The 27293-nt window shown below is 44.4% G+C and overlaps 1 protein-coding gene across 1 annotated transcript; it reads left to right on the top strand.

The window, feature by feature from the left end:
• Positions 1-205: 205 nt before the first annotated feature.
• On the top strand, positions 206-21601 carry LOC118828867 (cartilage intermediate layer protein). Its single transcript, XM_036735757.1, has 9 exons — positions 206-243; positions 2272-2445; positions 5391-5504; positions 6543-6812; positions 9606-9785; positions 13853-14167; positions 15081-15189; positions 15492-15649; positions 18521-21601. The coding sequence occupies exons 2-9, from the start codon at positions 2385-2387 to the stop codon at positions 20890-20892; spliced, it is 3579 nt and encodes a 1192-aa protein (XP_036591652.1). The 5' UTR covers positions 206-243; positions 2272-2384; the 3' UTR covers positions 20893-21601.
• The last annotated feature ends 5692 nt before the right edge of the window (positions 21602-27293 follow it).

Below are 27293 nucleotides of genomic sequence, written 5' to 3'. Positions count from 1 at the left end.
CCCCTTTTGCAAAGTGTTTCCTGAGGGAGGGTCTGGATGTGAAATCATTGCCTCTGTGGCCTGCTGTGGGGAGGGGAGTGGGTGCTGAGGTTTCTTCAGGCTCAGATCTGGTTTCGGCTGCCGCTTCCCATGGCTCTGTGCCATGAGCTGAGCCACCAGCTGTGCTATATAAGCCGGGCGGTCCGGCTGGCCTGCGTGGAGAAGACACAGTCCCCTAGCTGAGAAGCTGAGCTCAGGACTCCGGTAAGCAATGGCTCTCCCCATCCCCATCCCCATCCCCATCCTCTGAGCACTGAGCCTGCTCCATACCCTCACTCTCAACCACCTTTCCTTTTCATGGAACTCAGGGCTAAGGAAGTTCTCCCCTGTCCTCAACCAGACGTGAGCAAACTCTTTTCTAACTTGCTTGGATTTGCGCCGGTGAGACAGGAGCCTCTATTTCCTGTAGGAAAGTGTAATGTCCTACCTTTATCCATCTTTTTATCTCCTTGTTTCTCTCTCCCTTTTCTTCCATTCCCCAAACCAAGCAGTCTCCCTTAGCTTGGTCCTGCTCAGAGCCTCAGTACCTTTGGAAGAACCTCATGTTCTCTTTGTGATGCTCCCTGGAGCTGCTTTGTCCACTGGCTTTGGTTACACATGGAGGCAGGAAAGGCTTTAAGTCAGGAGATGTGGTTAGGAAAGCTCACGGAGCTGCCAGAAGGGAAATGCTTTTTCCACAAGGTACCTGAGGCTGCCCTGGTCTCTACAGAGAGTACGCTCAGATTTAAGTCTGACAGATATTTGGGACTCTTTGTTTCCCTCTATCAGATCTCTTCCTAGTCTGTAGGTAAAATACCCAATTGTGCTGTGACTTTAGGCAAAAACACCACCTCATCTCTCTGGGTCCCAGTTACCTCATTTGTAAGTTGTGAAGGTGACATTAGAGACTTATTTGATTTCTAAGGTCCCTACCGGGTCTAAATTTCTACGAAATAGGTTTCTAGAACCTAGAGTGTGGTTTGATTCTTCCTCATGGGTGGCTGTCACCCCACCCTTCTCATCCGGCCTTCTCTTCCCCATCTGGGATCTGTACCCCACCCCCATCCCCCAGCTGTTTCTCCACCCTTTGAGTTGAGCTGGATTTTGGAGGTTGAAGCTAAGGAATTTTGAATCTCCCTCTGCCCAAGTTTTCCAGGAACCAGCTAGATTCAAATCTGGCCAAATCCCCAGGGGAGAGATAAAAATGTCCTGATGGTTGATGGTCCGCATCTCCCTTTACAACAAGTCCGATTTACAGTTTGTTGAAGTAGTCTTTAAAAAAACAGAAAACAAAACACCAAATCCAGGAGTTCCCCTAATGGGACGTGAGGCATCCACACATGGCTTGGCTAGGCCTAGGACATTTGGGAAGCAAGCCTGCTTTCACACTCAGTCCTCTCAGCTCCCTATAATCTCCTCATTTCTTGCCCCCTAGTTTGGCCTCCAGCTTGGGGCTTCCCAAACAAAACGAATGAAATTTGTTCCAGCTGCAATCCATGTACATCTGGAAATAAATTTGCCAAGGGGTCTGTTTCTGATTCATTTGCCTTCCATACCGATTGTCCTCCCTCTCCCAGCTGTCCTGGTCGGTTCCCCCTGAGTGGTTGGGGGCAAAGATTGAAAGAACAAGACCTCAAGTGGAAACTGTGTTGTGGCTGCAGATTCCTCATTTTTGGGGAAGAGTGGGCACTGGGGCTGGGATTGGGGTCCAGAAGCATATTCTGAAGACCCTGAGGTGCTGGGGACTGAAGGTGTGTGTGTGGGGGGGGGGGGAGGGTGGAGGAGCTGAGCAAAGAGAATGGAGATGACAAATAGGACACTGGAGTCTTGCCTGAATGGGGCAAGGGAGGAGAGCGCAGCCGATAAATAACTCAAGACAGAATCTACCTTTGGAGAAAAGCCCTGATTCTTTTGCTGGATGTTACTGGCTCTAGTAGTGAGAATAAGCCTAGCTGATCCTCTTGCTTCCACACGCTGGCGCGTGGAGGGCTGTGAGCTGAGAAGCAATGAGGCACTTGCTTCAAGGGAAAAATTAGGGTGTGTGTGTATGGGAAAGGGGGGCGGATATCTGCCTTGCTTGACCTGGGGGGAGAGGAGTAGAACAGTGGTCTGAGTGTGACCTAGACCCAGCGAGGAAGGTCTCTCACTCCAACTGCAACGTTTCTGCCCTCCCAACATGAGGAGCTTTTCTCCCTTAAACTAGAAATGGTCAGAGAAGTAAAGAATCTAATAAAAAACCAACTTTCTTTACAGGTCCTGAATCTGGAGAAACTTGTGGGAAAGTTATCTTTAGAGGAAGGACTGGCCAGTCCCGAGTCACCCTTTCTCAACTTGCCACCCTCCCCATCCAGGGGCCAGAGGGAGCTATGGCAGTAGTGAAGGCATGGGTGGTCTCCCTCCTGATCCTGGAGGTTACCTTCGAACTGGGTAAAGACTAAGTATCCACTATTTCCTGAGTATCCCACAAGGAACAAAAATCTGTCTTCTCTCTCTCCCCCACCCCCATCGCTGAGGGAAAAAAGAAAAAAAAATGAAAACCCTAGTAACAAATAATGCACAGTCATGCAAAAAAAAAAATCTGTATTGGCCATATCCAAAAAATATATATTGAATTCTGTATCCTGAGTCTCTCACCCTTCTGTCAGGAGGTAGGTAGCATGTCTCATCATGAAACCTCTGGATTCCTGGTTGGTTATTGTATAAGTCTCCCACCTACAGTATCAAAGGCTAGAATTAACTATGCCTGACCCAGACCCCAACTGTAGGCCCACTTTAATTTCTACTGTCGGCCCTTCTCCCTAGCCGAGGGGTGGCAAAAGATTCAAAAAGTTTGGGTCTTGGCCCACTTTCCATTTTCATTTAAATTGTTTCAGTTTAATTTGTATTCTGATGCCTGATTTCAAGTAGGCAACATGTGCCCATCTTTATAAAAAGAAATCCAATGAATTACCCGGTTCTAGGGCCCATCCATATCTAATCTCTGATTTAAAGCTGTGGTAGAACATTCCGAGCTCCTATTGGTCTGATCAGCCACAATCAGACACACCGACGCTTGACTCTAGCATAGTGATGTCATTTTGGTCTTCTTCGAGAATGAAGGACAACCAAGAGCCAGGGCATCAACTAGAAAGTTCCCCTCTGCTCCCAAGGCAAGGAAAGGAAAGGGAAAGGATCTCCTCTAGCTGGGATCTTAGACTACCTTGGTATTGCTAGGGCCTCCGGAATCTCCTTTTCCAAACTGTACTATTCAGGTGGGTGACAAGAGTCAATGGTTTTAAATGCCCCCTTCCATATTGCCATTCCCCAGCAGCTTTCAGCACACAGGTGTCTGAACAAATGTTGTCTCAGCACCCCTTCCCCAACTCCCTCAATTTCTTCCTTGATATTTTCCATCCTGACAGCTGGCAGCTTGAAAAGATGATTAAACATTCAGCAATCTGGGAGAAAATCAAATTAGTTTGATTAAAAAGAACTCCTGTGCCTCAATTAAGCAACAGAAAAAAAATTCTAATTTGGGTTCTGAACATGAGAGTTAATTGGTTTTCAAAGCTGCTATTGCTATGCTGCTGAGGCTGCCTTACTGTCTTTCCTGTTCTCACCCCCACCCCTATTCTAAACTGGGAAGATGGTCGGAAGTGGTGGATTTACAGGAAAGAGGACCTGGCTTTAAACTCCAGCTCTGTGATGACTTGGGCAAGTCCCTTACCCTCTGCCTCAGCTTCATCATCTGTGAAATAAGGTGGTTAGACTAGTCTGATGGTCTCTAAAAGTCCATTTCAACTCTAAAATCCACTTCAGTTCTAAATCCTACAATTTTCTATGATTATAAACATATGATTTGGATTGGAGAAGGTAAGGATAAGGTCTGGCAGTGAGGCAAGAGGCAATGGCCTTCAACAGCTAAAGCTCCCTTTGGAACTTAAGATGAGCCACTGAAAGCAGGCCCCACTAAAAATTAGCCCCCTAGGGATGGGGGGTGATGGAATATTTTTAATCCTCAGTGGTTTGGGCTTTGTATGAAGCCAGGCTTTCAAAAGGCTTAAGCTGAAGGGTCAGAGCCAATTCAGGTCAAATAATAATGCTGTTCAGAGATATGTTCCCCATTCTCTTTCTCATCCTATCAATGAGTTGGATCCCTGACTTTTAGGGTCCTCTTCTGTAAAATGGGGACAATCATGACCCCTTTTCTCACAGACTTACTGTAAGGCTCAAAAGAGATAATATATATAAAGCACTTTGCAAAATTTAAAACACTATATAAACATCCATTATCATCAGAGTCATTATCTAACCATTCCCCAGGGAGGCTATAGAGAAATAAGGACTTTTAATGACCAGAGAACATCTAGCGTGAGCATTGATCCTGTCGTATATGCTGCTAGTAGATGATTCATCACCGCTTGTTAGTTATAGAATCATAGGTTTTCAGAGCTAGGAGGGGACTTAGAGACTATCTAATCCGCCTCCCCTCCACTCATTTTACATACGGGGAAGTGAGCCTAGAATGGTGAAATGACTTCCCCAAGGTCACACAGCTAGGCCAGCACTGTAATCTCACTGTCTCCCTATGTTACTGTACATTGTCAAGGCACTGCGGAAAGATGGGAAGGAATAAAGATCTGCTGGGGTAGGGACGAGGGCCTTTTTCTGAGCTGGTAAAATTCCCATCTCTATACCCTGGGCTCCCAGGCCCTCGTGCTGGTGTTAAAGCAAAGCCTGGCCGCATCCCTAGAGGCCCACATAGGATGTCTCAGGGGCAGTGCCATGTACAGGTGGGGTCTGAGGGTCCCTGAAATCCTGCCATGAGTTTTATTCAATGGGGTATAGTAAAAAGAGCATTGGATGGGGACAGGCCGGGAGATCTGAGTTCTAATCCCAGTTCTGCTACTAACTTGCTACATAACTATTGGCAGGACCCTTATAGTGTCTTCATTTACAAAAAGAAGGGATGAGTTACATGATCTCTGAGGTCCTTGTTAGGTCTAAAGAATCTCAAGATCAAACATTTAAAATGCAAATCCCTCTAGGAGGTGGAACATATGAAGCCACTATCGATCACTAATACTTTAGTATGAAGGAGTTTAATTATTTCCCTCATACAAGATGGTAGCATGCAGATATTGGGTGTTTAATGGTGGGTAGTGGAATAAGAGAGGGAGAGGGTACAGAAAAGGAAGGATACCAGAGACTTTTAACTTTATAGGCTTCACAGTTTGGCTCAGGGTGGCATGTTGGGTTCCCTAGAGCAAATGGCCAGGGCGTCTGAGAAGGAGGACCCGCCTGGCCCCTTATGGTCATCCAGATGACAGGTGCAGTGGTCAGTTTCTCTTCCTACACAAGTTGTATCCTTCCACCTCTAACCCCCAATCTAGCATCCGCCGCAGGTCCCGGGATGAGGCAGACGATGCTTTCCCAGTCTGTTCGGAGAGTGCAGCCGGGGAAGAGGAACCTCAACAATTTGGCCAGGCCTGCTGACCCCGAAGACAGTGAGTCACTGACCTCTCTGGGCCCTCAGCCCCTGGGTAGTGGGAGTCTGGAAGAAGGGGGATGAAAGTGGGCAGAGTAGGGGAGAAAACTGTTTCATAAGCTACTAAGAGCCCCGACCACATCCTGTAAGTAGAAAGGTAGAGATGACCAGAAAATCAGAAAAGCCAGGGCATACCTGCACTGGAGTGAATTTAGTGCAGGGGAGAAAATAAGGGCACCATGCATTATTGTTAGACTTTTGTACTTTTCAAAGCACTTTCTCTATAAAACTAAAAAAGTGTTTATGAGGCACTTCTGCCCAGCCCTCGACTACATCTTGTGGGCTGACAAAAAGTGGTATAAGACACATTCCTTGCCCTCACGAAGCTTACAGTCTAGTAGGAGAAAAGAGACGTGCACAAGGTAGGGCAAGGACGTGCCATAAATGAACTACAAAGTGCTGTGGGAGGGAGAGAAAGGAGGGAGTACTTCTAGATGGAGGGAATCTTGGAAAGCTTGAAGAAAGAGGCAGCCTTTGAGTTGGGCAGAGCTAAGCAGAAAAGGCTGGAGGCAAAGGTGCCCTAAGCAGAAGGCACTGCATAAGAAAAGGTGGGGGGGGGGAGGGGGGACAACACTTCAATGGTATTTAGGGTATATGGAGTAGGAGGTAGGGCTAAAAAGGTAAGTCGGAGATGGATCATGCCGTGACATGGATGCCAGGTTCAAGAGTTTGGATTTTATTCACGGAACTATTAAAAGTTTTTGTGCAGAGATTTGACTTGATAAGATTCATGGTTTAGAAAGATCAATCTAGCAGCGAAAGCAGCCAGTCCTACTATTTTCTCTTGGCAAGACTGAGTGATCTCCCCAGATTAGGAGAGGAGAACCCTTGGGACACCAGGCTCCCAAGCAGTTTCTATGGGCACAGGGCTATATTGTTTCATCTTCTTCCTTTTCCTGCCCACCCCACTCCCCGTCCCCACCCCTAACAGGACAGGCTGCTCCTAGAAACTCCATGACCCCCAGTTGTAGCCCCACCCTGTCTCTTGGTTACTCAGGTCCTGGGGAGTGGACAACATGGTTCAACATTGACCACCCTGGTGGACAGGGTGACTATGAGCGGCTGGACGCCATCCGCTTTTACTATGGAGATCGGGTGTGCTCAAGGCCTCTGCACCTTGAGGCCCGGACCACTGACTGGGTACCTGCAGCTGGAACTGGCCAGAGGGTTCACAGCAGCCCTCATGAAGGCTTCTGGTGCATAAACAAGGAGCAGCTGCCAGGCAAGAACTGTTCCAACTACACAGTCAGATTCTTCTGCCCCCCAGGTGAGTAAAGGATATACACTTTCCATTGCTTTCCAGCACACACACACACACACACACACACACACACACGCACGCACACACGTATGCACACACACATGCACACGCACACACACACGTGTGCACACACACACGCACACATACGCACATTCACAAAACACACACCCATTACGGAACAGAGAAAGATCATTTTCCTGAAACAATGGTAGCTTAAACCCAGGGCTCTGGATGGTACAAGGGGACAGAAATGCCCTGTGCCCCTCCCTGACCTCTCACAACAGTCAGTGATAGCATTATCATTTGAAAAGGGTCAATTGTCCACAGGCAGCCCGACATAGTGGAGAGAAACTTGCATATGGAGTCAGAGGGCTGAGCCTTGAATACTAACTCTATTTACTTGATTCCTGTGTGATCTTGGACAAGTCACTGTATCTCATTAGGCCTCAGTTTCCTCTTTTGTCAAATGAAGGTGTTGGACTATGTGATCTCTAAGGTCCTTTCAGGCTGTAAAGATATGATCCTATGACCCTTCCAGCTCTAAACCCTATGATCTGAAAGCCTTGCTCTGGAGTGCAGATTTGCCTTCGTCATGCTTTGAATGTATACCAAGTGATGCTGGAGAATGCTGTGGGGTTGGAGAAGCCAGCTTGTCAATAACTGAGAGCGGCTGCAAGTCAGTGAGTCTCTAGGGTTCTTCAAAGCCTTTGCCCTGCTTGAATGAGCAAACTGTACATTTTCAAGGCAGGCACTTACACCTCAGAAATCTGTAAGTGTTACAAATGAGGGCTTGGTTTACTGTTTTGTTGATTGTCTAGATTTAAGAAAGAGATGGAGAAAATAATGCAGATTAAATTTAAAAGTGTGTCCTGCAGGGTTTTCTTTCTTTTCTGGAAAGTTGGTTCTGCTCTGCAGTCTCTCATTTACCCATATGCCATTCCCATAGTGGAGCACCAGAATTAAGACTCATTCTCTCAATTTTACAGATGGGGGATCCCAGTAAAGGTCTGGCACCTAGGTGTCTAGTACCTTAACCTCTAGTTCATATGATCAACTTAATTTTTGTTCAACTTCTTCCCAGCTTGAGCCCTTGATCGGCAGACCTCTGGGACCTTTCTCCCAAGGATCACAATATTTTGCACTCATTGAGTGAGGGAAGGAGTTTGCCCCTTAGGTCACTTAGAGTAAGGATAACAAAACTGGTGGATGGAGTCTACACATAGCTCCCTGCCCCTGCCCCCCTGCCCAGTGTTGCTACTCTTGTAGGCCTTCCCCCTCTCTGGGCATTTTATGCCAATTCTTGTTTCAGAAACCCCTAATCCAGACTGCCTACTCTACACAGCCTAAACATTGGGTTGGGGAGAATAGGTTCTTATAGTCTTTGTGTGGTCTTCTGCTGAAGGCCAGTGATCTTCACTCACCAAGATTTTGTTGGAATGGGGGAATAGACAGGATCTCAATTCCAAGCCCCACTGGAATTGATGATTATTTCTGTATCCCAGTTCTCTGGGTTAGGGGACCCAGTTAGGAGGCCCAGGGCCTGCCAACCTCTGTGAAGACATTCAGGTTATTTCTATACAGGCAAGAGAGAGCAAGTTGTGGTTTTTTTGTTGTTGTTGTTTGTTTTTTACAAAGTGTTGCCTACTCTGCTGCTGGATTTATTTTATTTTTTCCATTAAGAAAACACAATTTTCCCTCCCTCCTACTTCTTCCCCCATTATTGGGGAAATGGCAACAAAAGCCTTGTCACAAATATGCATAGTCAAGCAAAAGTAATGCCTGCATTGCCTGTGTCCCCAAAATTATGTTTTGTCATGCAAACTTGGTCTATCATCATTTGTACAGGGGTGGGTAGCACGTTACGTGATCTAACCCCTGGAATCACTGTTAATCATTTAGTTGTTCAGAGTTCTCAAGCCTTTCAAAGTTGTTTGTCTTTGTGATGCTGTTAATGTATGGATTGTACTCCTGGTTCTGCTCACTTCACACGTCATTCCAGAATTCTCTGAGACTTTCCCTTTCATTATTTCTTATGGCCCTGATAATATTCCTTTACATTCACATATAATAATTTGCTGAGCTATTCTCCAATCGGTGGGCCTTCCTTTAGTTCTTACTTTGTTGTCCCTGCAAAAAAATTTCCTTAAATATTTTCATACATATAAGTCTTTTCCCACTTTCCTTGATCTCTTTGGGGCACAGGCCTAGTAGTGGTATTGCTGGGTCAATTGGGCATGTAGTTTAGTGGTCTTTAGGGGCATAGTTACAAATTGCTTTCCAGAATGGCTGGACCAATTCATGGCCCCACCAATGATGCTTAGTGTGTCTACTTTCCTAACGTACGATTTTAAAAAGTGATGTTGCATTCAGCAAATAATCCCTTACTCTTTGCAAGTGTAGAAATAGAACATAAGGATAGATTTGTGGATTCAGAGAACCTCAGAGTCAGAAGGAATCTTGGTGACTACTTCATCTAACTTGTATCTGAGCAACAATTTCTTCTACCACAACATGTACCCTATGCAAATTGCTGCAAGCTTCCCACTATCTTCCAACATTCAGCAAGACCCTTGGGTCTTTTGTCTTCTTGCTTCCAGACAGTTCCCCTGGAGAACTGTATTTCTTGGGGGAGAGTTGCACGGTGAAAAGTGGCTGTCTGCCAACTGGGGCCTTTGGCAGATGTCCTTTGAAAGCTTATGGGGGACTTTAGGCAGAAAACCTTTGGAGATGAGAAAGGGAGATGGGACATGGGGAATCTGAACACAGTCCCCTACTGATTCCACCCTGACCATCTTATAGGATCTTTACGCCGAGACAATGAGAGAATCTGGACTCCTTGGTCTCAGTGGAGTGACTGCTCAGCCTCCTGTGGTCACACTGGTGTCCAAACCCGCACTCGGAGTTGTATGTTAGAGACGTCCTGGCTCTGCAACGAAGCCACAGAAGAGGGTCGGCTCTGTGTGAGCCCGGCTTGTGCAGGTACCACCAGTCTATCTATTCCTTCCTCTGTCCATTCCACCCCTCTATCCCAGGTGGAATGCTCCTACTAAGCTCTGTCAGTCACATACGTTAGGTATGAAAATCAATCAACGCAAGGTTGAGAAACAAGCTATTATTATAAGCTCTCCTGACACCACTCATCTTCCTTTGCCTCCTTCCCCTCTCCTCCCCCAACAGAGACAGAGATGAGAAGCAAATGGGTGAGAATGGGTGGGATATCCAGAGGGAGGGGGGCCAACAGAAAGGCCTAGGGGGGTGAGGGTTAAGAAGGGAAATCCTCAAGCATCTCTCCAGAGAAAGGAAAGGCAACATGAGATTGCTTCCTTCGAGACTCAGCCCAGATCTCAGCTTATGTTAGTGTTTTCCTTGTCATCCCCTCCCCTCCCCTTTGCTAGTGTCTTCCCTCTTAGATTTCCTTTCAGATATATCTTATATGCACAAAGTTGTTTGCATGTTGTCCTCACCATTAGAATGTAAGCTTCTTGAGGGCAGAACTTTTGCCTTTCTTTGTGTTTCCACCACTTAGCACAGCGCCCGGACTATAGCAAGAGTCTAATGAGTTCTTGTTGACTGACATAAATATCCCAATTTGAGGTTGTCTGTAGCTAGGTTAGTTCAGTGGATAAATCACTGCACTTGCTGTCAGGAGGACCTGAGTTCAGATCCTGCCTCAGACACTTACCAATGCATGACCCCTGGACAAGTCACTCAAACCCCCAGCCTCAGTTTCTTCATGTGTAAAATGGAGATATTAATGGCACTTACTTCACAACACTGTTGTAAGGCTCAAATCAGGTAACAAATGTAAAGAGTGTTGCATACCTTAATGTACTATATAAACATTAGTTACTGTGCATGGATGAGTAACACCTTTATTTAGCACTTACTAAGAACAAAATTCTGTGTTAAGCACAGAAGATACATATGGAAAAGGAAGATAATTCAAAAAAAATTAAAATAAATAAATAAAGGGAAAGAAGACAGCCCCTGTTCTCAAGGAACTCACATTCTAATTAATGGGGGAGACAACAAACAGCAAAAGTTGCAGCTCCAAGTCAGATAGAAAGGTCCTATGATCCTTAGGGCACAGCAGCAAAGCAGATGGTCATACCTCTCCCCAAGAAAATCATATCAGTTTCTGATGCTGAACCATATGACAATGTCGAGGACTGTGGTGACAAGGACTTTCTTTCCTGGATCTTTACCTATGTCTGCAGCACCTGCAGGAGCAGTGAGTTACTAGCCTGCATCTCTATAGAGGCTGCCTCTCAGGATGATGCCTATGGGCACTGGACTAGAAGCACTGCCTCTCCCAAGGCTCTCAGAACGCTCTTACGGGGTCTGAGGGCAGATGGTAATCAAGGTGGTGGCTGTGGTTTGACCTCCCCAGCCCATGCTGCCTTCTGTCTTTCCCTCGGGGTGCCTTACTGTCTCAGCTAGGCTGGCTTGCCTGACCTCTGGATTGTAGTTGTTTGGCAGCTAGTGAGGATGACTGGACCCTTCTCCTCGGGAATTGTTTTGCCTGGGTGACGGCTATGTGGGCTATTCCTACTACCTGAACTTGCCTGTCAGTCATTTTTATCCTGAGTACCCACTATGTACAAAGGCTTGTACTAAGGAAGGCAGAGCTAGCAGCCTTCAAGTATTTGTAGACCCACTGTGTGAAAGAGAAGACTTGTTCTGCTTGGTATGAAGAGGAAGGAGCAAAGAGCCACAGGCAGAAGATACAGAGAGGCAAAGGTAGGCTTGATATAAGGAAAAACTTCCTAACAATTAGAGAACTATTCAAAAGCAGAATAAATTATCTCAGGAGACTGTACAAGGTGTTCCTAAATATGCACTTGCTGTCAGGAGGACCTCAGTTCAAATCCTGTCTCAGACACTTACCAATGCATGACCCCTGGACAAGTCACTCAACCCCCCAGCCTATTTCTTCATGTGTAAAATGGAGATATTTATGGCACTTACCTCACAATACTGTTGTAAGGCTCAAATCCTGACAGCAAGTGCATATTTTCAAGAAATGAAATAATGAAATTTTCAACAACATTTTATTTAATTGGAATATTAACAAATAACATCTTCAATATGATTTCCATCATTTGTGATGCAAAGGTTGATAAGCTTTGCAAGATTCATGTGAACTCGATGCAGTAACTCCACATTTCCTGCGTCCAGACTTCAGGAACACCCTGTATATTCTCCAACCCAGGAAATCTTCCAGGGGAATCTGGATGGCCACTTCTCAGGGCTATTATTCCTGCTTAGGGATGGGTTAGACCAGATAGCTTCTGAAGTCTCTTTCAAGCCCAAATTTCTGTGCGTATAAGTCTATAGGTTCAGGGGCTCTTAGGATCCTAGAATCTCAAAGTTGGAATGGAGCGTTTCTAACCTCCACTTGGAACAAGAATTCTCTGTACAGGATTCTGAGGGTCATTCAGCCCCTCTCTGAACACATCCAATGACAAGGACTGTTTACTGGTTCCTGAAGCAGTTTCTGATCTAACAGAGGAGGCATGGTCCCTCTTCAAAGGAAATTTAAATCAGGTTGGTGAGACAGGATGCATGCATATTTAAAAGAAGGAGAAGAATTACTCTGTAGTAATGATGATGATGATGATAGCTCTAAGGAAGGTTTAAAATTCAAGATTTTAAAACTGCTTTCTGCACAACACTATGAGGCCAGTAATATAAGCAATGTTACCCCTATTTTAGAGATGAAAGCTAAGGCTCAGAGAGATTAAATGATCAGGATTGAAACCCAGGGTTTTTTACTTCAAGTCCAGTGTTAAGTGCAAAGGAAGGCAGCATAAAACCAGTCCACAAGAGCTGGGAAGATGACAAGTGAAAAAAGAAAGGTCTCACTGGGATGAGATGAAATCAGAGGAACTCTCCCAGACAGGCAGCTTGGGGTAGGAAAAAGAACACAACGGTCAGAAAACCCGAGTTCTAGACCTCATTTTGCCACTATTTGTTTGACTACTTTCTAGGCCTCAGTCTCTTCCTCTGTAAAGTGAGTGGTTTGTACCAAATGATTGCTAAGGTCCTCACAAGTTCCAACAAAGCATTGAAGGGGGGAAGAGCACCGGCCGGTGGGAAGAAATGGAGATGTTCCAGTTACCCCGATTCCATCTCCCTTCTTCATTTACCTTTTCCCACCCCCACCTCACTTCTTTGCCTCTAGGTGAAAAGAAAAATCAATCAATCAATATTAAGTGCTTACTATGTAGCAGGCACTGTGCTAAGAGCTAAGGATACAATTAATAAAAAAAAAAAAAGAGCCCCTGCCATCAAGGAGCTTACAGTCTAATGAGGGAGACAACATGCAAACAAATATATATACAAATATATACAAATCAAGCTCTACACAGAATAAGTGGAAATAATTAATAACTGAAAGACAATGGAATTAAGAGAGGCTGGGGAAAGCTTCCTGTAGAGGGCGAGATTTTAGTTGGAACTTAAGGAAGCCATGGTGGAGGAGGGAGAGCATTCCAGGCAGGGGCAGGACAGCCAGAGAGGATGCCCCAACCTGAGACAGATAGTCTTGTTCATGGGACAGCAAGAGGTGTCACTGGAACTAAGAGTATGGTGTAAGAAGACTGAAAAGGTATATGTAGAACCTATATTGGATTACATGCCATCTTGGGGAGAAGCGGGGAGGAGAGGGAGAGAGAGAAAATTTGGAACTCAAAAACTTGTGGAACTGAGTGTTTTAAACTAAAAACAAAAAATAAATTAAAAAAAGAAGACTGAAAATATAGGAGGGGACTAGGTTATGAAAGGCTTTGAATGCCAAACAGAGGATTTTGTCTATTTGCTCCCAGAGTCATAAGAAGTCATCTGAGTTTATTAAGTGGGATGGGGTGTGGTCACATGATCAGCCTGAGTTTTAGGAAAATCACTTTAGTGGCTAGAGAATGGATTCGAGTGGGGAGAGACTTGAGGCAGGCAGACCCACCAACAGGCTATTGCAGTGATGCAGCCATGACATGACAAAGGCTATCAGTCATTCTACATATGGTCATTGGTTTTTTCCTTTCCAGCCTGTGACATGTCGTGCACCATGGGCCAGGTGAATGCTGACTGTGATGCCTGCATGTGTGAGGATTTTGTACTGCATGGGGCCATTTCTCTGCCTGGGGGAGGTCCCGCCACAGGAGCCACTGTCCATTTGCTGACCAAGACGGTAAAGCCCCTGACTCGGACTGACAGCAATGGGAGGTTTCGAATCCCTGGTTTGTGTCCTGATGGCAAAACTGTTCTGAAAATCACCAAAGCCAAGTTCGCACCCATTGTCCTGACGATGCCCAAGACCAACAAGAGGATGGCCACGGTTCGTGCTGAGTTTGCAAGAGCAGGTACCTATTTGACCCTTCTTGGGTTAGGAGTTAGTCTAAAACAAGAGTTTTTAGCCTAGGATCCATGAAATTGTTTTTAAAAATATATTTTTGATGTCTATATTTTAATATAATTGGTTTTCTATGTATTTTTACGCTTTTAAAAACATAATTCTAAGGTTGAAAAGTCTTTATAAGCCTCATCAGATTGCACCAAAAATTGTTAATCTCTGTACTAGAAGAAAGTCAGTCTTCTTGGAAGGGGTTTAGGTTCCTCTAAACCCCAAAGTAATGATGTAATGAGGTCATAGAGGCTGTCCTAGGACAGATCAGCCTGGGAAGTTGGGATAGGCCAAAAGTATGTGTAGTGATCCCAGGAAGTTCCCAAGAGGCTCCTGTCCTCACAGGATTCCCCTTCTTGCTCACTTTCCTTCTTCAAGTGCCAGAAGAGAAAGAAACAACCCCATTCCTATCCAAAATAGCTATCCTGTCCCATTGAAAATTTTATAAGCTTCCCTAGCACCTCTAGTATAAGACTTCTTAACCTGGGGCCCATGAACTTGGTTTAAAACAGTATCATTTGATAACTGTTTTAATAGAATTGGTTTTCTTTGTAATCATGTATTTTATTTTATGCATTTAAAACGATGAATAAGAGCCTCTGGTTCTGTACCAAGTAGGAGGACATGGGACCTAGGATGGGAGGAGGGTATAGCAAATATGGATTCTGTTCCAGGCTAGGGGATTAATGAATAGCTTAAGGAGGAATTGGGGGTGGAGGTACAGGACACAGTCCTTGGGCCTAGAAGCTCCAGGTAACTCAGGCATAGCCTAGGACAGCTTCACTGATTATTCTATAATTTGTGTTTGGCTGAGCGTGTCAAAGCAAAAACACACTCATATTACAACTGTAAAGGTTAATTTCTCCTCTCAGAGCTTCCTTACATTGTGAAGAATCCAGAGACTAAGGCAAGGAAAACTGGACAGAGCGTGTCTTTCTGCTGTAAGGCCATAGGGAAGCCCAGCCCAGAGAAGTATTTCTGGTAAGAAGTATCACTCAGCTCTATAGCCTCCCCTTCCACTTGACCCTTATTCTCTTCCCCAGAGAAACCAGCACCTACTTTGAGGTGATTCAAGAAGAGTTTTAAAATTGACTGTAGTGACCTGGGGACTTATTTTTTTGCCCTTCTTCCAGGGCTGTCTATTTAATAGCTGCCTCCTCTTTTGTCCTTCTGATATTTCCAGGGGCGTGGTGGCTGCCACATGGTCAAGCTATCTGCTCCAGGAAAGACAGATGGGTTGGAATAGAAGGACCAGACTAGTTCAGTGTCTCTACCCTCTGTAGGTACCACAATAATAAGCTGCTGGATCCTTCATTGTATAAGTATGAGAGCAACCTGATACTGAAAAATCTGCAGAAGGAGCAGGCTGGGGAATATTTCTGCAAGGCCCAAAGTGATGCGGGAGCTGTGAAGTCACAAATTGCTCGGCTATCTATTATAGGTAAGGCCAAGAACAGTTCTGAACTTCCTGAGCACACTGACAGCAGTGATATCCATTTACGTTTTATTTTATTTTTCTCAATTACATGTAAAAAATTTTTTAACATTTGTTTTTTAAAATGTTGAATTCCAATCTTCCTCCCTCCCTCTCCCTCTCCCTGTCCCTCTCCCTGTCTCTCTCTTCCCCGCCCTCTTTCTCTTCCCCCTGTGTCTCTCTCTCTCTCTCTCTCTCTCTATCTCTCTCTCTCTCTCTCTCTCCCTCTTTCTCTCCTCTTCTCTCTATGTCTATCTCTCTCCCCTCCCTCCCTCCCTCCCTCCTCTCCCTTCCCCTTGAGAAGGCAAGCAATTTGATGTAGATTATACATGTGAAGTCATTCGCACACATTTACATCAAGCTTTTATGTCTAAGATGATGTTTTGGTTTTCTTCACACTGAAAACGTCAAGCTGAGAGGATAAATATGCTTCATTATGCTCATAGGAAGGGAAGCCTGTTAGTGGGTGGGGGAAAAGGAACCAGACAAGATTCAATGAGGGCAAATGTCAGCTATACACCTAAAGGGAAATAGTCCATGCTATGTCTTAAAAAGACAGGCTCTACGTAATCGGTCTTGACCCTGCAGGGACCAATTCACTCACTAAATCATGGGATACTAGAACTAGGTAAAGCTTATTAACTCTCAAAAGAAGTGGCTTTAAGACAATAAAAGGAGGTTCAAAAAGGGTATCAGGGATGCTAAATCATAATGACGTTATTATTATTAGGACCAGTCTTGTGATTTCATTGGTGTAGTGAGTTCCCAGTGAGGAAATTCTTCTGTCAGTGCTGATGAACACCTTTCCCTGCAACTTCCAGTCCTAGAGAGTTCCCTAACACCCTGAGAGGATAAGTAATTTGCCCTGGGTCTCTGAGCCAACATGTGCCAGAAATGGGACATGAATCCAGGTTTTCTTGATGCTGAAGCTAGACCACTGTCTACTATACTACTCTGCTTCTCAATGAATTAGGGAATTAAAAAAAGAATAGCAGAATCTTATATTTGTAAAGCACTCAATTTGCAAGACAATATTCTATATACTTGATCCTCACAACAAAGACATGAAGCAGGCTGTGCAATTCATATTATCTGAATTTTTATGGTTGGGGAAACTGCGGCTGAGAGGTTAAGTGACTTGTCTAAGTTATAAAGCTAATGAGAGGCAGAGCTGAACCTTGAGCCTAGATCTAATGATGCTGAGTCCAATACTCCTTTAGTTATGGAGAAGTTGGGGGCATATCCCTGGCTCCTTGAAGTCAGCAAAATGGAAGGCAACCATGTTCTCTCACAGTGCATTATTCAGTGCCACTATAAGAGACAGAATGTGGAGAGTGGTTGGAACACTGGTTATAACTCAGTGTAGCAGTTTTTATAATAATAGAAAGAGCAAATGTTACCAATACTAGCACATTCTGAGATAAAGGACGGGAAAATAGACAAATATAATATAACATAATATAAATATATACAGACACATACATACACAGAGAGAAATACAATTCCAAGAATATCTTGTAGGGATTGTTCCCAACAAAGAACCCAGTGCCTATTCTCATAGAACAATTGCTTTGATAGATATTGAAATTAGAGAATAGTAAATCATGAATTTGTTGCTAATTTGGGTTTTATTTTTGGGAATGCAGTTGCTTCCAGTGTGCTGGCTTTCAGTGGTTTGAGGGAAGACATTTATTTACCAAATAAGTCTAAGGTCCCTGAAAGAGTCAAGAGTGTCTCCAAATCATGGGGTCCCTTCTCTAGTCTGGGTATTGGGAGAAGGGCAGAGAGGAAACAGCAGCCATTCACACCATCTAAGACACTACTGAGTCCTCCCTGGCATGGGGAATGCAGAAAAGTACAGCGTGTTCCTAAAGTCTGGACACATAGGCAAAAATGCATATTTTCAAGAAATGAAATGAATGAAATTTTCAACAACATTTTATTTAATTGGAACATTAATAAATAATATCTTCAACATGATTTCCATCATTTGTGATGCAAAGGTTGATAAGCTTTGCAAGATTCACGTGAACTCGATGCAATAACTACCACATTGCCATCAATTTTAGAACACTCACTCTTTATGCGTTCAATCAAGTGTGTTGCATCTGTGTAGTGAGTACACCTTCTCCTTTAGGATACCCCAGAAAAAGAAGTCAAGGAGGCTAAGGTCTGTTAATATTACAAATATTCGAAATATGCATTTTTTCCTATGTGTCCAGACTTTAGGGGCACCTTGTAGCGTAAGTTCCCCAAAGCAGAAAACCTCCCTGTTGTCAGATCAGCAGGTAGGGGATTCCAGGGTCTCTGGTCATTATTAGTCCCTTTACACCTTGGAAAGTGACAAATATTACAGTTTGTCCCCCCTAATAATTCTGTCATATCTCCTTTTGTTCTTGGTGGGGGGCGAGCTTTAAATATGGATCACTCACTCAAGTTCTCCATTGTTAAGTTCATAAAAACAAAACAGTCCTCAAGCTGATAATTGATATCAGCCTCCTTCCTCTCAGTTGCCAAGACTCTATAATGATGCCTATCTAAAACAGGTAAATTAAGACTGTCTATAGTGCTTTTCTGACTTAAGTCCTAGTCCCTTTGACTATGGGCATCAAAGGGAAACCTTACTGAGACACTATCGAGCCACCTTCCCCTTAAATCTGTAGAATACAGTTTTGTCTGCAAAGGAGGAAGAGGTCCTGGGGTCCCCAGCTAGTGTTTAGTCTGGGTATTGTCTCTGTCCCAGGTGCTGGGACATAAGAAATGGAAATTTCTACCCCAGCACCATATATATGAGTATGAAATAACCTTTTATGGTATTTATATCATTTACCTTAACAGCGCCAAATGAGCCTCCTTGCAACCCGGTACCTGAGAGTTACTTAATCCAACTGCCTCATGATTGCTTCCAGAACACCACCAACTCCTTCTACTATGATGTGGGGAGATGCCCGATCAAGACGTGTGCTGGGCAGCATGATAATGGGCTCAGATGCAGAGATGCTACAGAAAGCTGTTGTGGAACGTCTAGGATGGAAGAGAGGGAGATCAAGTGTAGTGGGTACACACTCCCTACCAAGGTAGCCACAGAGTGCAGCTGCCAAAAGTGTACAGAGACAAGGAGCATAGTCAGGGGCCGGGTCAGTGCGGCAGATAATGGGGAGCCCATGAGGTTTGGTCACATTTACATGGGGAACCACAGAGTTAGCATGACTGGCTACAAGGGGACCTTCACCCTCCATGTGCCCCAGGACACTGAGAGGCTGGTACTCACCTTCGTAGACAGGCTACAGAAGTTTGTGAATACCACCAAAGTGCTTCCATTCAATAAGAAAGGCAGTGCAGTATTCCATGAGATTAAAATGCTCAGGAAGAAAGCACCAGTTACCTTGGAGTCCACGGAGACCAACATCATCCCACTGGGGGAGGTGGATGGAGAAGATCCCATGGCAGAGCTAGAAATCCCTTCCAACAGTTTCTACAGGCAGAATGGGGATCTCTACAGGGGCAAAGTCAAGGCCAGCGTGACTTTCCTGGACCCGAGAAACATTTCCACAGCCACAGCCACCCAAAGTGACTTGAATTTCATCAACAATGAAGGAGACACATTCCCGCTCCGGACATATGGCATGTTCTCCGTAGATTTCACAGATGAAGCTGCCACCGAATCACTTAATGCAGGCAAAGTGAAGGTACATCTTGACTCTGCTCAGGTCAAGATGCCCGAGCATGTGCCTACGATGAAACTATGGTCACTGAACCCTGACACAGGGCTGTGGGAGGAGGAAGGAGATTTCAAGTTTGAGAACAAGAGGAGAAACAAAAGGGAGGAAAGAACTTTCCTGGTGGGAAATATGGAGATCCGTGAGAGGAGACTCTTCAATCTCGATGTTCCTGAGAGCAGGAGGTGCTACATCAAGGTGAGGGCTTACCGAAGTGAGAGGTTCCTTCCCAGTGAGCAGGTCCAAGGGGTTGTGATCTCTGTAATCAATCTGGAGCCAAAAAGTGGCTTCTCATCCAATCCCAGAGCCTGGGGCCGCTTTGACAGTGTCATCACAGGTCCCAATGGTGCCTGTTTGCCGGCATTCTGTGATGATCAGTCCCCAGATGCCTATTCTGCCTATGTTTTGGCAAGCCTGGGTGGAGAAGAGCTGGAAGCTGTGGAGTCTTCACCCAAATTCAACCCCAATGCCATTGGAGTACCCCAGCCCTATCTCAACAAACTCAAGTATAGAAGGACAGACCATGATGATCCCAAAGTCAAGAAAACTGCCTTCCAGATCAACATGGCCAAACCAAGACCAAATACAGCTGAGGAGAGCAATGGTCCTATCTATGCCTTTGAGAACCTCCGGGAGTGTGAAGAGGCCCCATACAGTGCACCCCATTTCAGGTTCTATAGGGTAGAGGGAGATAGGTATGACTATAACACTGTCCCCTTCAATGAAGATGACCCTATGAGTTGGACAGAGGACTACCTGGCATGGTGGCCCAAGCCTATGGAGTTCCGGGCATGCTATATCAAAGTTAAGATTGTGGGGCCTCTGGAGGTAAATGTGAGATCACGAAACATGGGTGGCACACATCGGCAGACAGTGGGGAGACTCTATGGCATCCGGGATGTGAGGAGCACCCGAGACAGGGATCAACCCAATGTCTCATCTGCCTGTCTAGAATTCAAATGTAGTGGGATGCTTTATGACCAGGACCGGGTAGATCGCACACTGGTCAAGATTATCCCCCAGGGCAGCTGTCACCGGGCCAGTGTGAACAGCATGCTACATGAATACCTGGTCAACCACCTCCCCTTAGCAGTTAACAATGATACCAGTGAGTACACCATGCTGGCACCATTAGACCCGCTTGGGCACAATTATGGCATCTACACTGTCACAGACCAGGACCCCCGGACAGCTAAGGAGATAGCCCTAGGCAGGTGTTTTGATGGCACATCTGATGGTTCCTCCCGAGTCATGAAGAGCAATGTGGGGGTCGCTCTCACATTTAACTGTGTGGAGAGGCAGGTAGGGCGGCAAAGTGCTTTTCAGTACCTCCAAAGCCCCCCAGCTCGGGCCACTGCAGGCTCCCTCAGAGGAAGAGTGGTTGGGCGGAGGCAGGAGAGGGAGAGTCAGTCTGGACAGAGGCGTCCAGGAGGGGCAGTCTCTCTGAGGTTTCCTGGAAGGGCTCAACAACAACAACCACTCAACAACTAGACCCTATGGTGTTTCTTTTATTATGGAATATCTTGTGGAAACTTAGTACAAACTGCTACCAAGTTAATTTAAGTATATACGTCCCAGTACAATTTGCTGTGTGTTCCAGATGTTGTTGCTGTCTTTGCCCCATGCTAGCTACAATTTATTCAGAAAGGCTATTGCAAGGAAAGTCCCTTTGTAGGCCCCGCCACACACACACACACACACACACACACACACACACATACACACACTCCCTGATAAAACTCTGGGGCTGGGAAGAAAGAGCTTGGAGCCTCCTTCATCAAGTGTGATTGATGTGAATCCCCTATGGTCCGGCCATCTCTAAGATAATGGCAGATTAAATGATTAACAGTAAGATATGTGACTGTGCCCTTGATCAGTGGGAATGAGTGAATCAAGCAAAGTTCATACAAATGATAACAAGGCAGAAGAAAAAAACCACAAGATTTTGTACTTGAAGTGTAAATAACTTATTTATTTCTTTGCTAGATTTAGAGTGATTTGTATGTATTCGAGGCTGAGCTGTTGAATTGTGAGCTCTAATTACAGGTCCTATACTGTAGTTGTGGAAGATGACTATCTTGATTCCATAAATGCTTTTTTGTTAAGAGGGATAACTTCACTCGCTACTCTGCTTTTATTCAAGCTAAAATGCCAGTGCAGTTGAGGGCAGATTTAAATAAAGAGGTATTTTTCACTTTGATTTGGCTCCTGTCTTCTGTGTTTGGCCATAAAAGCATTCACACGAAGGACCATGTATGCCAGATGGCCAGAGAGGCCTGATTGATTTCATTCCAGAGAATGTAAAGTTCAGAGTGGGTTTAGAGGCCCAGTGCTTTTACAGTTTATTTGGAAAAGCATCCTCTGCTGTGTAACAATGCATAAAGTACAACCACCAGTATTGTTCTTGTGGATCACATTTTCCATTAGCGAGGATAAGCTGAGATCCGTGGGTCACTGAGCACATTCTAGGTCCTTCAAGTAATTAGAAGAACAAGAATCCAATGCTTTCCCCCAGTATTAAGGAGCTTATACAATGGCTTGGCCTGGGAATCTGCTGATCAGTGCCAAGTGGACCTTTGGCTTCCTCAAGCCTGGTTCTCCCTCCAGCTGGACTGGTTGACCTCACTGAGTAATGTTTTTTTGTTTTTTTCCAGGCTGTTCTAAAGATGGACAACTTTTGTAGACACCCAATCACTGTTATGTATAACCTATGTCCCTTCCAGCCAAACAATCAGTCCAAGTGGTTTTTCTTTTGGAAAGGGCTTAGTTTAAAATAGTACATCAGAGGCTAGTACATGCTGCCAGAGGGATACTGCACCCTGAAGCTCATTCTCTACCTACAGTCCAGGGTGAGCTTCAGCATTCCCTGACCTTCTCCCATAACTGCCAAAGGAAAGAGCCAAGATGGGAGGTGGGAGGCATTTTTTGATTAGGAGAACTACTCCATGAGAAATGGAGCAAAAGAACATCCACTCTCTTTCTGGACACCATGTGATAGCTCTTTTTGGCCACTGCCATCCTGATTTGGGTTTGAGCCCCAGGCTTGTGATCATTTGGGCTCTCTAAGGCTTCTTGGCCAATTACAAATTTCTCAAACCATTTAACCATATCCCTGAAGTCACAGAGCATTAGTTGATGTTAAATCTGGCACAGCTGTGATTGCTCCTTGACCCATTTCCAGACTGTGCTTCTGTCCACCCGTTCCCAGAAGGACCATTTTGCAGCCCAGTCTCTTAGTCCCACCAGGTCAGCTGGGCTGAGGAACCAATGCTGGTTTCTTTGCAGCCATCTGGAGCACACACTGAAAACAAAGGGAGGCAGCCACATTCTTTTTACTAGCTTCCTGAGCCAGAATTCACTGCTGCTAGGTCCAAAATGCCCTGTGTGTTTCCTTTTGAAAGGAATACTTAATATAAAGGGTACTGACAATTTGAGAAGACTGCCTTCCCTACCAATTCCCTCTCCCTACCAGTTCACACTTCTTACTGACCTGGCTCCCTTGAATGAATTAACACCCCATCAGAAGTGCTGGAAATTGGCAAACCTTTCTTAAGCCAACTCACAATGACTCCTCATTCCCAAGTTGTATGCCTTTTCAATGAACCAGAGCCCTAAAGGATGAAGACTGAGATTCTCAAGTTCTCTAACAAACCTCTGATTATTAATGAAATGTCCACATTCACTGTACCCATTCAGGGAATATCATGAGGGCAAAAGGATTTTTTAGCCTGTTTCATAAAAGGCTCTGAGATACTAACAGAACATGAAGGTATGATGAATTATCATCATCATTATCATTATCAACATGGTGGTGGAGGGAGTACTAAATTTGGACCTGGGTTCAAACCTTAGCTGTGCTACTTACTACCTGGGCAGGCAAATAGCATCTCTGGACCTGTTTTTCCCATCTGTAAATTAAGAGAATTGGACTAGATAATTTCTAGAGCCCTTTCCTGCTCTAAGTTTATGATCTATGAACCTATGAACAACAAGCATTTACTAACTACTACTTGCAAAGTACTGTGCAAGGTTCTGGAGAAACAAAGAGAAAACATAAATAATCCCTACTCTCAAGGAACTTACAGAGTAGCTGAGGAAACAGGGCATACACCATAAGTAAAAAGATAAATAACTGTCAAGGTTATAGGAAGTATCAAGTGAGTGTTCCAGGAATTAAGTGTTTCGATTCAATTCAACAAGCAATCATTAAGTGTTTGATGTGGAAAAGGGTAACGTGCTACGTGATAGAGATAAAAAAATGCTCTCAAGGAACTTACATTCTACTGGGAAGATACAGCATGTACACTGACAAGTCAATACAACTGTAGGAGCTTAGGAGGGGAAAACACCACTCCAGGGTAGCTAGGTTAGCAAAGTCTGTGAGAGAGTAGGATCCGAGTTGAGCCTTGAATGATGGAGAGAAGAAGGGAAAGCATTTCAAGCAGAAGGAATAAATAGCTTAAGCGAAGATGGGAGTGGGAGAGGGAGACATTTTACAAACTAAGACAACTTAGGAGGTCAGCAAGAGAGGACTGTAATACTGGGGTAAGAATCAGCCCAGAGAGGGGCTGCAGTACCAGCAGAGGGCCTTGGAGGTGACTGCCATGGTGCAGCAGCAAAAACTTTGGGAGCTCTCAGCCCAGAGACAGAAAGGGGTGTCAGACAACTAGATAGAAAGAGATAACAGGGGATCCTTTGCTAGCACTGCGTGGAGTTGGTGCCAATGGCAACTCTACTGCCCACAAGCAGTTGTGGTTCACAGTTACTGGGTAAAGAGGAGTGTTTGTGATTGGTCACAAGGGAATAGGGGCCCTGGTTGCAGTTCCAAGGCAGAGAAGAATACCAGCACTTGTAGTCGCAGGAGAGTAAGGGCTCTAGTCATAGTCATAGGGCCAAGAGGGCACTACTGCTTGTGGCTGCAGGAGAGCAGGGTAAAGACCAGAGCACAGACCAGGACAGCAGTGACTACAACATCTCCCCAGGTCACACCACTTTGGAAATACCAAAAACTTGCAGACTGTAATAGTAATTAAGGTGGGACTTTTTGCTGTTGACCTTTAATGATTCTGGCCTTTGTTTGAATATGGCAGATAAAGTGGGATGTTTTTGTATTTCTCAGCACTGAGACACATTGATTTGTATCTGATATGATATTGGGGGTGGGGAACTTCTCCATGCCCAGCCCAGGTGAGGTCATGGCCCTCCAGGCCCTGAACAGGATATATAAGCGCAGAGGTTAGAGTTCTTTTTTGGAGTTCTTAGACACAACAAGAGTGGTGTGTGGCTCTGGGCCAACCATTGTAATGAGCTCCCTGGCTGAAGACTCTGATGTTTACAACTATGAATTGTATTTGGTCTGTAATTCAGGGTGCTGGCTTTTTCCCCTGAACTAGGTGGATGTTATTTGTATGTTGGATTAAAATAAGATTGTTAACCCCTTAACGTTGCTTTCCTTAAGTAAAGCAGATCAAAAGGACCTGGGCTTGCAGTGTTGTGTGAGCTGGTTGTTGTTGGCTTTACACCCTCATGGCAGCTGCTAGCTGGATTGTTGATACACAGACCCCCAGAACTAGCTCTAAAAACAGTAGCATGAAAAAGCTTGAGACAGTACTTCCTCACCCACAGGTAAGCAGAGCTCAACTTTAGCATTCAAGAAATAGGCTGGAAAAATGACCAACAGCAAAAAAAAAAAAGGACTTGACCATAAAAAGCTACTATGGTGGCAAGAAAGACCAAGATACAAACTCAGAATAATGTGAAAACAGCTGAAAGTAAAGCCTCAAGGAAAAATGCTAATTGGATCCAAGATCAACAAGAATTCCTGGAAGTGTTTAAAAAAGAGAGACATGAGTGGAAGAGGAAAAATTGGGAAAAGAAATGGGAGTGATACAAGAATATTATGAAAAAGAGAATTAACAGTTTGGTGAAAGAGGCACAAAAAATACAGAAGAAAAGAACACTAAAAAAAAAATGAAAAAAGAATTGGCCTAATGGTAAAAGAGGCACAAATATTTCCTGAAGAAAAGAATTCCTTAAAAAGCAGAATAGGCCAAATGGAAAAGGTTAAAAAAAACTCACTGGAGAAGATAATTCCTTAAAAATTAGAATTGCGCAACTGGAAGCTAATGACTCCATGAAATATCAAGAAACCATAAAACAAAGTCAAAAGAATGAAAAAAATAGAAGAAAATGTGAAATATAAATATCTCATTGGAAAAACAACTGACCTGCGAAATAGATCAAGGAGAGGTAGTTTAAGAATTATTAGGCTAAATTAGAAGGGAAGCAGATGGGAAACAATATTTAGAGCCAGTTTCTCTGATAAAGGCCTTGTTTCTAAAATATATAGAAAAGTGAGTAAAATCTATAAGAATACAAGGCATTCCCCAATTGATAAATGGTCAAAAGATATGAACGGGCAGTTTTCAGAGGAAAAATTAAAGCTTATATTTTTCATATGAAAAAATGCTCTAAAGAACTTTTGATTAGAGAAATAGAAATTAAAACAACTCTGAGGTAACACACCATAACTATCAGATTGGCAAACATGACAAAATAGGAAAATTATAAATGTTGGAGAAATGGGAAAATTGGCACACTAATGCATTGTTGGTGAAATTGTGAACTGATCCAATCATTCTGGAGAACAATTTGGAACTATGCCCAAAGGGCTATAAAACTTGTGCATACCCTTTGATCTAACAATTCTACTACTAGGTCTGTATTACAAAGAGATCATAAAAAATGGGAAAAGACCAACATGTACAAAAATATTTATAGTAGCTCTTTTTGTGGTGGCAAAAAAATTGGAAATTGAGGGGATGCCCATCAATTGGAGGATGGCTAAACAAGTTGTGGTATATGAACATAATGGAATACTATTGTTCCATAAGAAATGGTGAGCAGGCAGACTTCAGAAAAACCTGTAAAGACTTCCATGAATTGATGCTGAGTGAAGTGAGAAGAACCAAAAGAACACTTCACACAGTAACAGCAACATTGTGAGATGACCAGCTTCTTCTGAGCAATGGAGTCTGAATGCAGATTAAAGCATATGATTTTCTATTTTTTGATTGTTTTTTGTTTTTTCTTTTGCATGGTTCTTCCCTTTTGTTCTGATTCATCTTTCACAACGCAACTAATGTGGAAATATGTTTAATATGCTCATATATTTATAGCCCATATCAGATTGCATGCCATCTTGGGGAAGGAGGGAGGTGGAGGAAGGGGGGAAAATTTAGAACTCAAAATCTTCTGAAAGTCAATGTTGAAAACTGAAAATAAATTAATCAATTAATTTTAAAAAATAATCATTGAGCTACTTGGAAACTGTTATGGCCGAGTTAGAGCCGAGCCCTGCCCTCCTTGGACCTCCACGCCCAGGGGCCTGCTGAGATAAACTCAGGGCTCTGAGATATGGGTGGAGCCAGGAGGAGGGGTCTCACCTTTGTTGCCTCCCTAGCAATTCCAGGTCTTTGCCCGGACCTGCTTGCGCACATGGAGCTTCCGGCTCTCTGTGTGGATCTGCCAGAGCACATGGAACTTCCGGTTCTTTGCCTGGACTGCCTGACCGCAGGGAGTTTCGGGTTAGTGCAGGAAGAGAAGGGGAGGAGAGTAGGTAGAGTTGGGGCGGTCCTAGTACCCAGGTGTCTTGATTTTACCTGTTCTTTCACCCACGTAACCAAAGAATGTACCTACGTCACTAAAGATATAAAAGTTTGCTGCTATCCTGAATAAAACGGAGTCATTCACCATCCTTCAGCTCCCGCCCCATACGTTGTCCGCGAGATCAGGCCCTTTGCTAGGCAAAGGCCTGGGTGTGGGGGGCTAACAACAGACCCCCACGATTTGGTTGCAAGGCCGGGGACTCGCAACAGAAAACCAAGATAAAA

This window comes from Trichosurus vulpecula, chromosome 8 (assembly GCF_011100635.1).
Source record: "Trichosurus vulpecula isolate mTriVul1 chromosome 8, mTriVul1.pri, whole genome shotgun sequence".
Taxonomy (NCBI): domain Eukaryota; kingdom Metazoa; phylum Chordata; class Mammalia; order Diprotodontia; family Phalangeridae; genus Trichosurus; species Trichosurus vulpecula.
The sequence above is the reverse complement of the archived record's forward strand: the minus strand, read 5'-3'. Positions and strand labels throughout refer to the sequence as shown.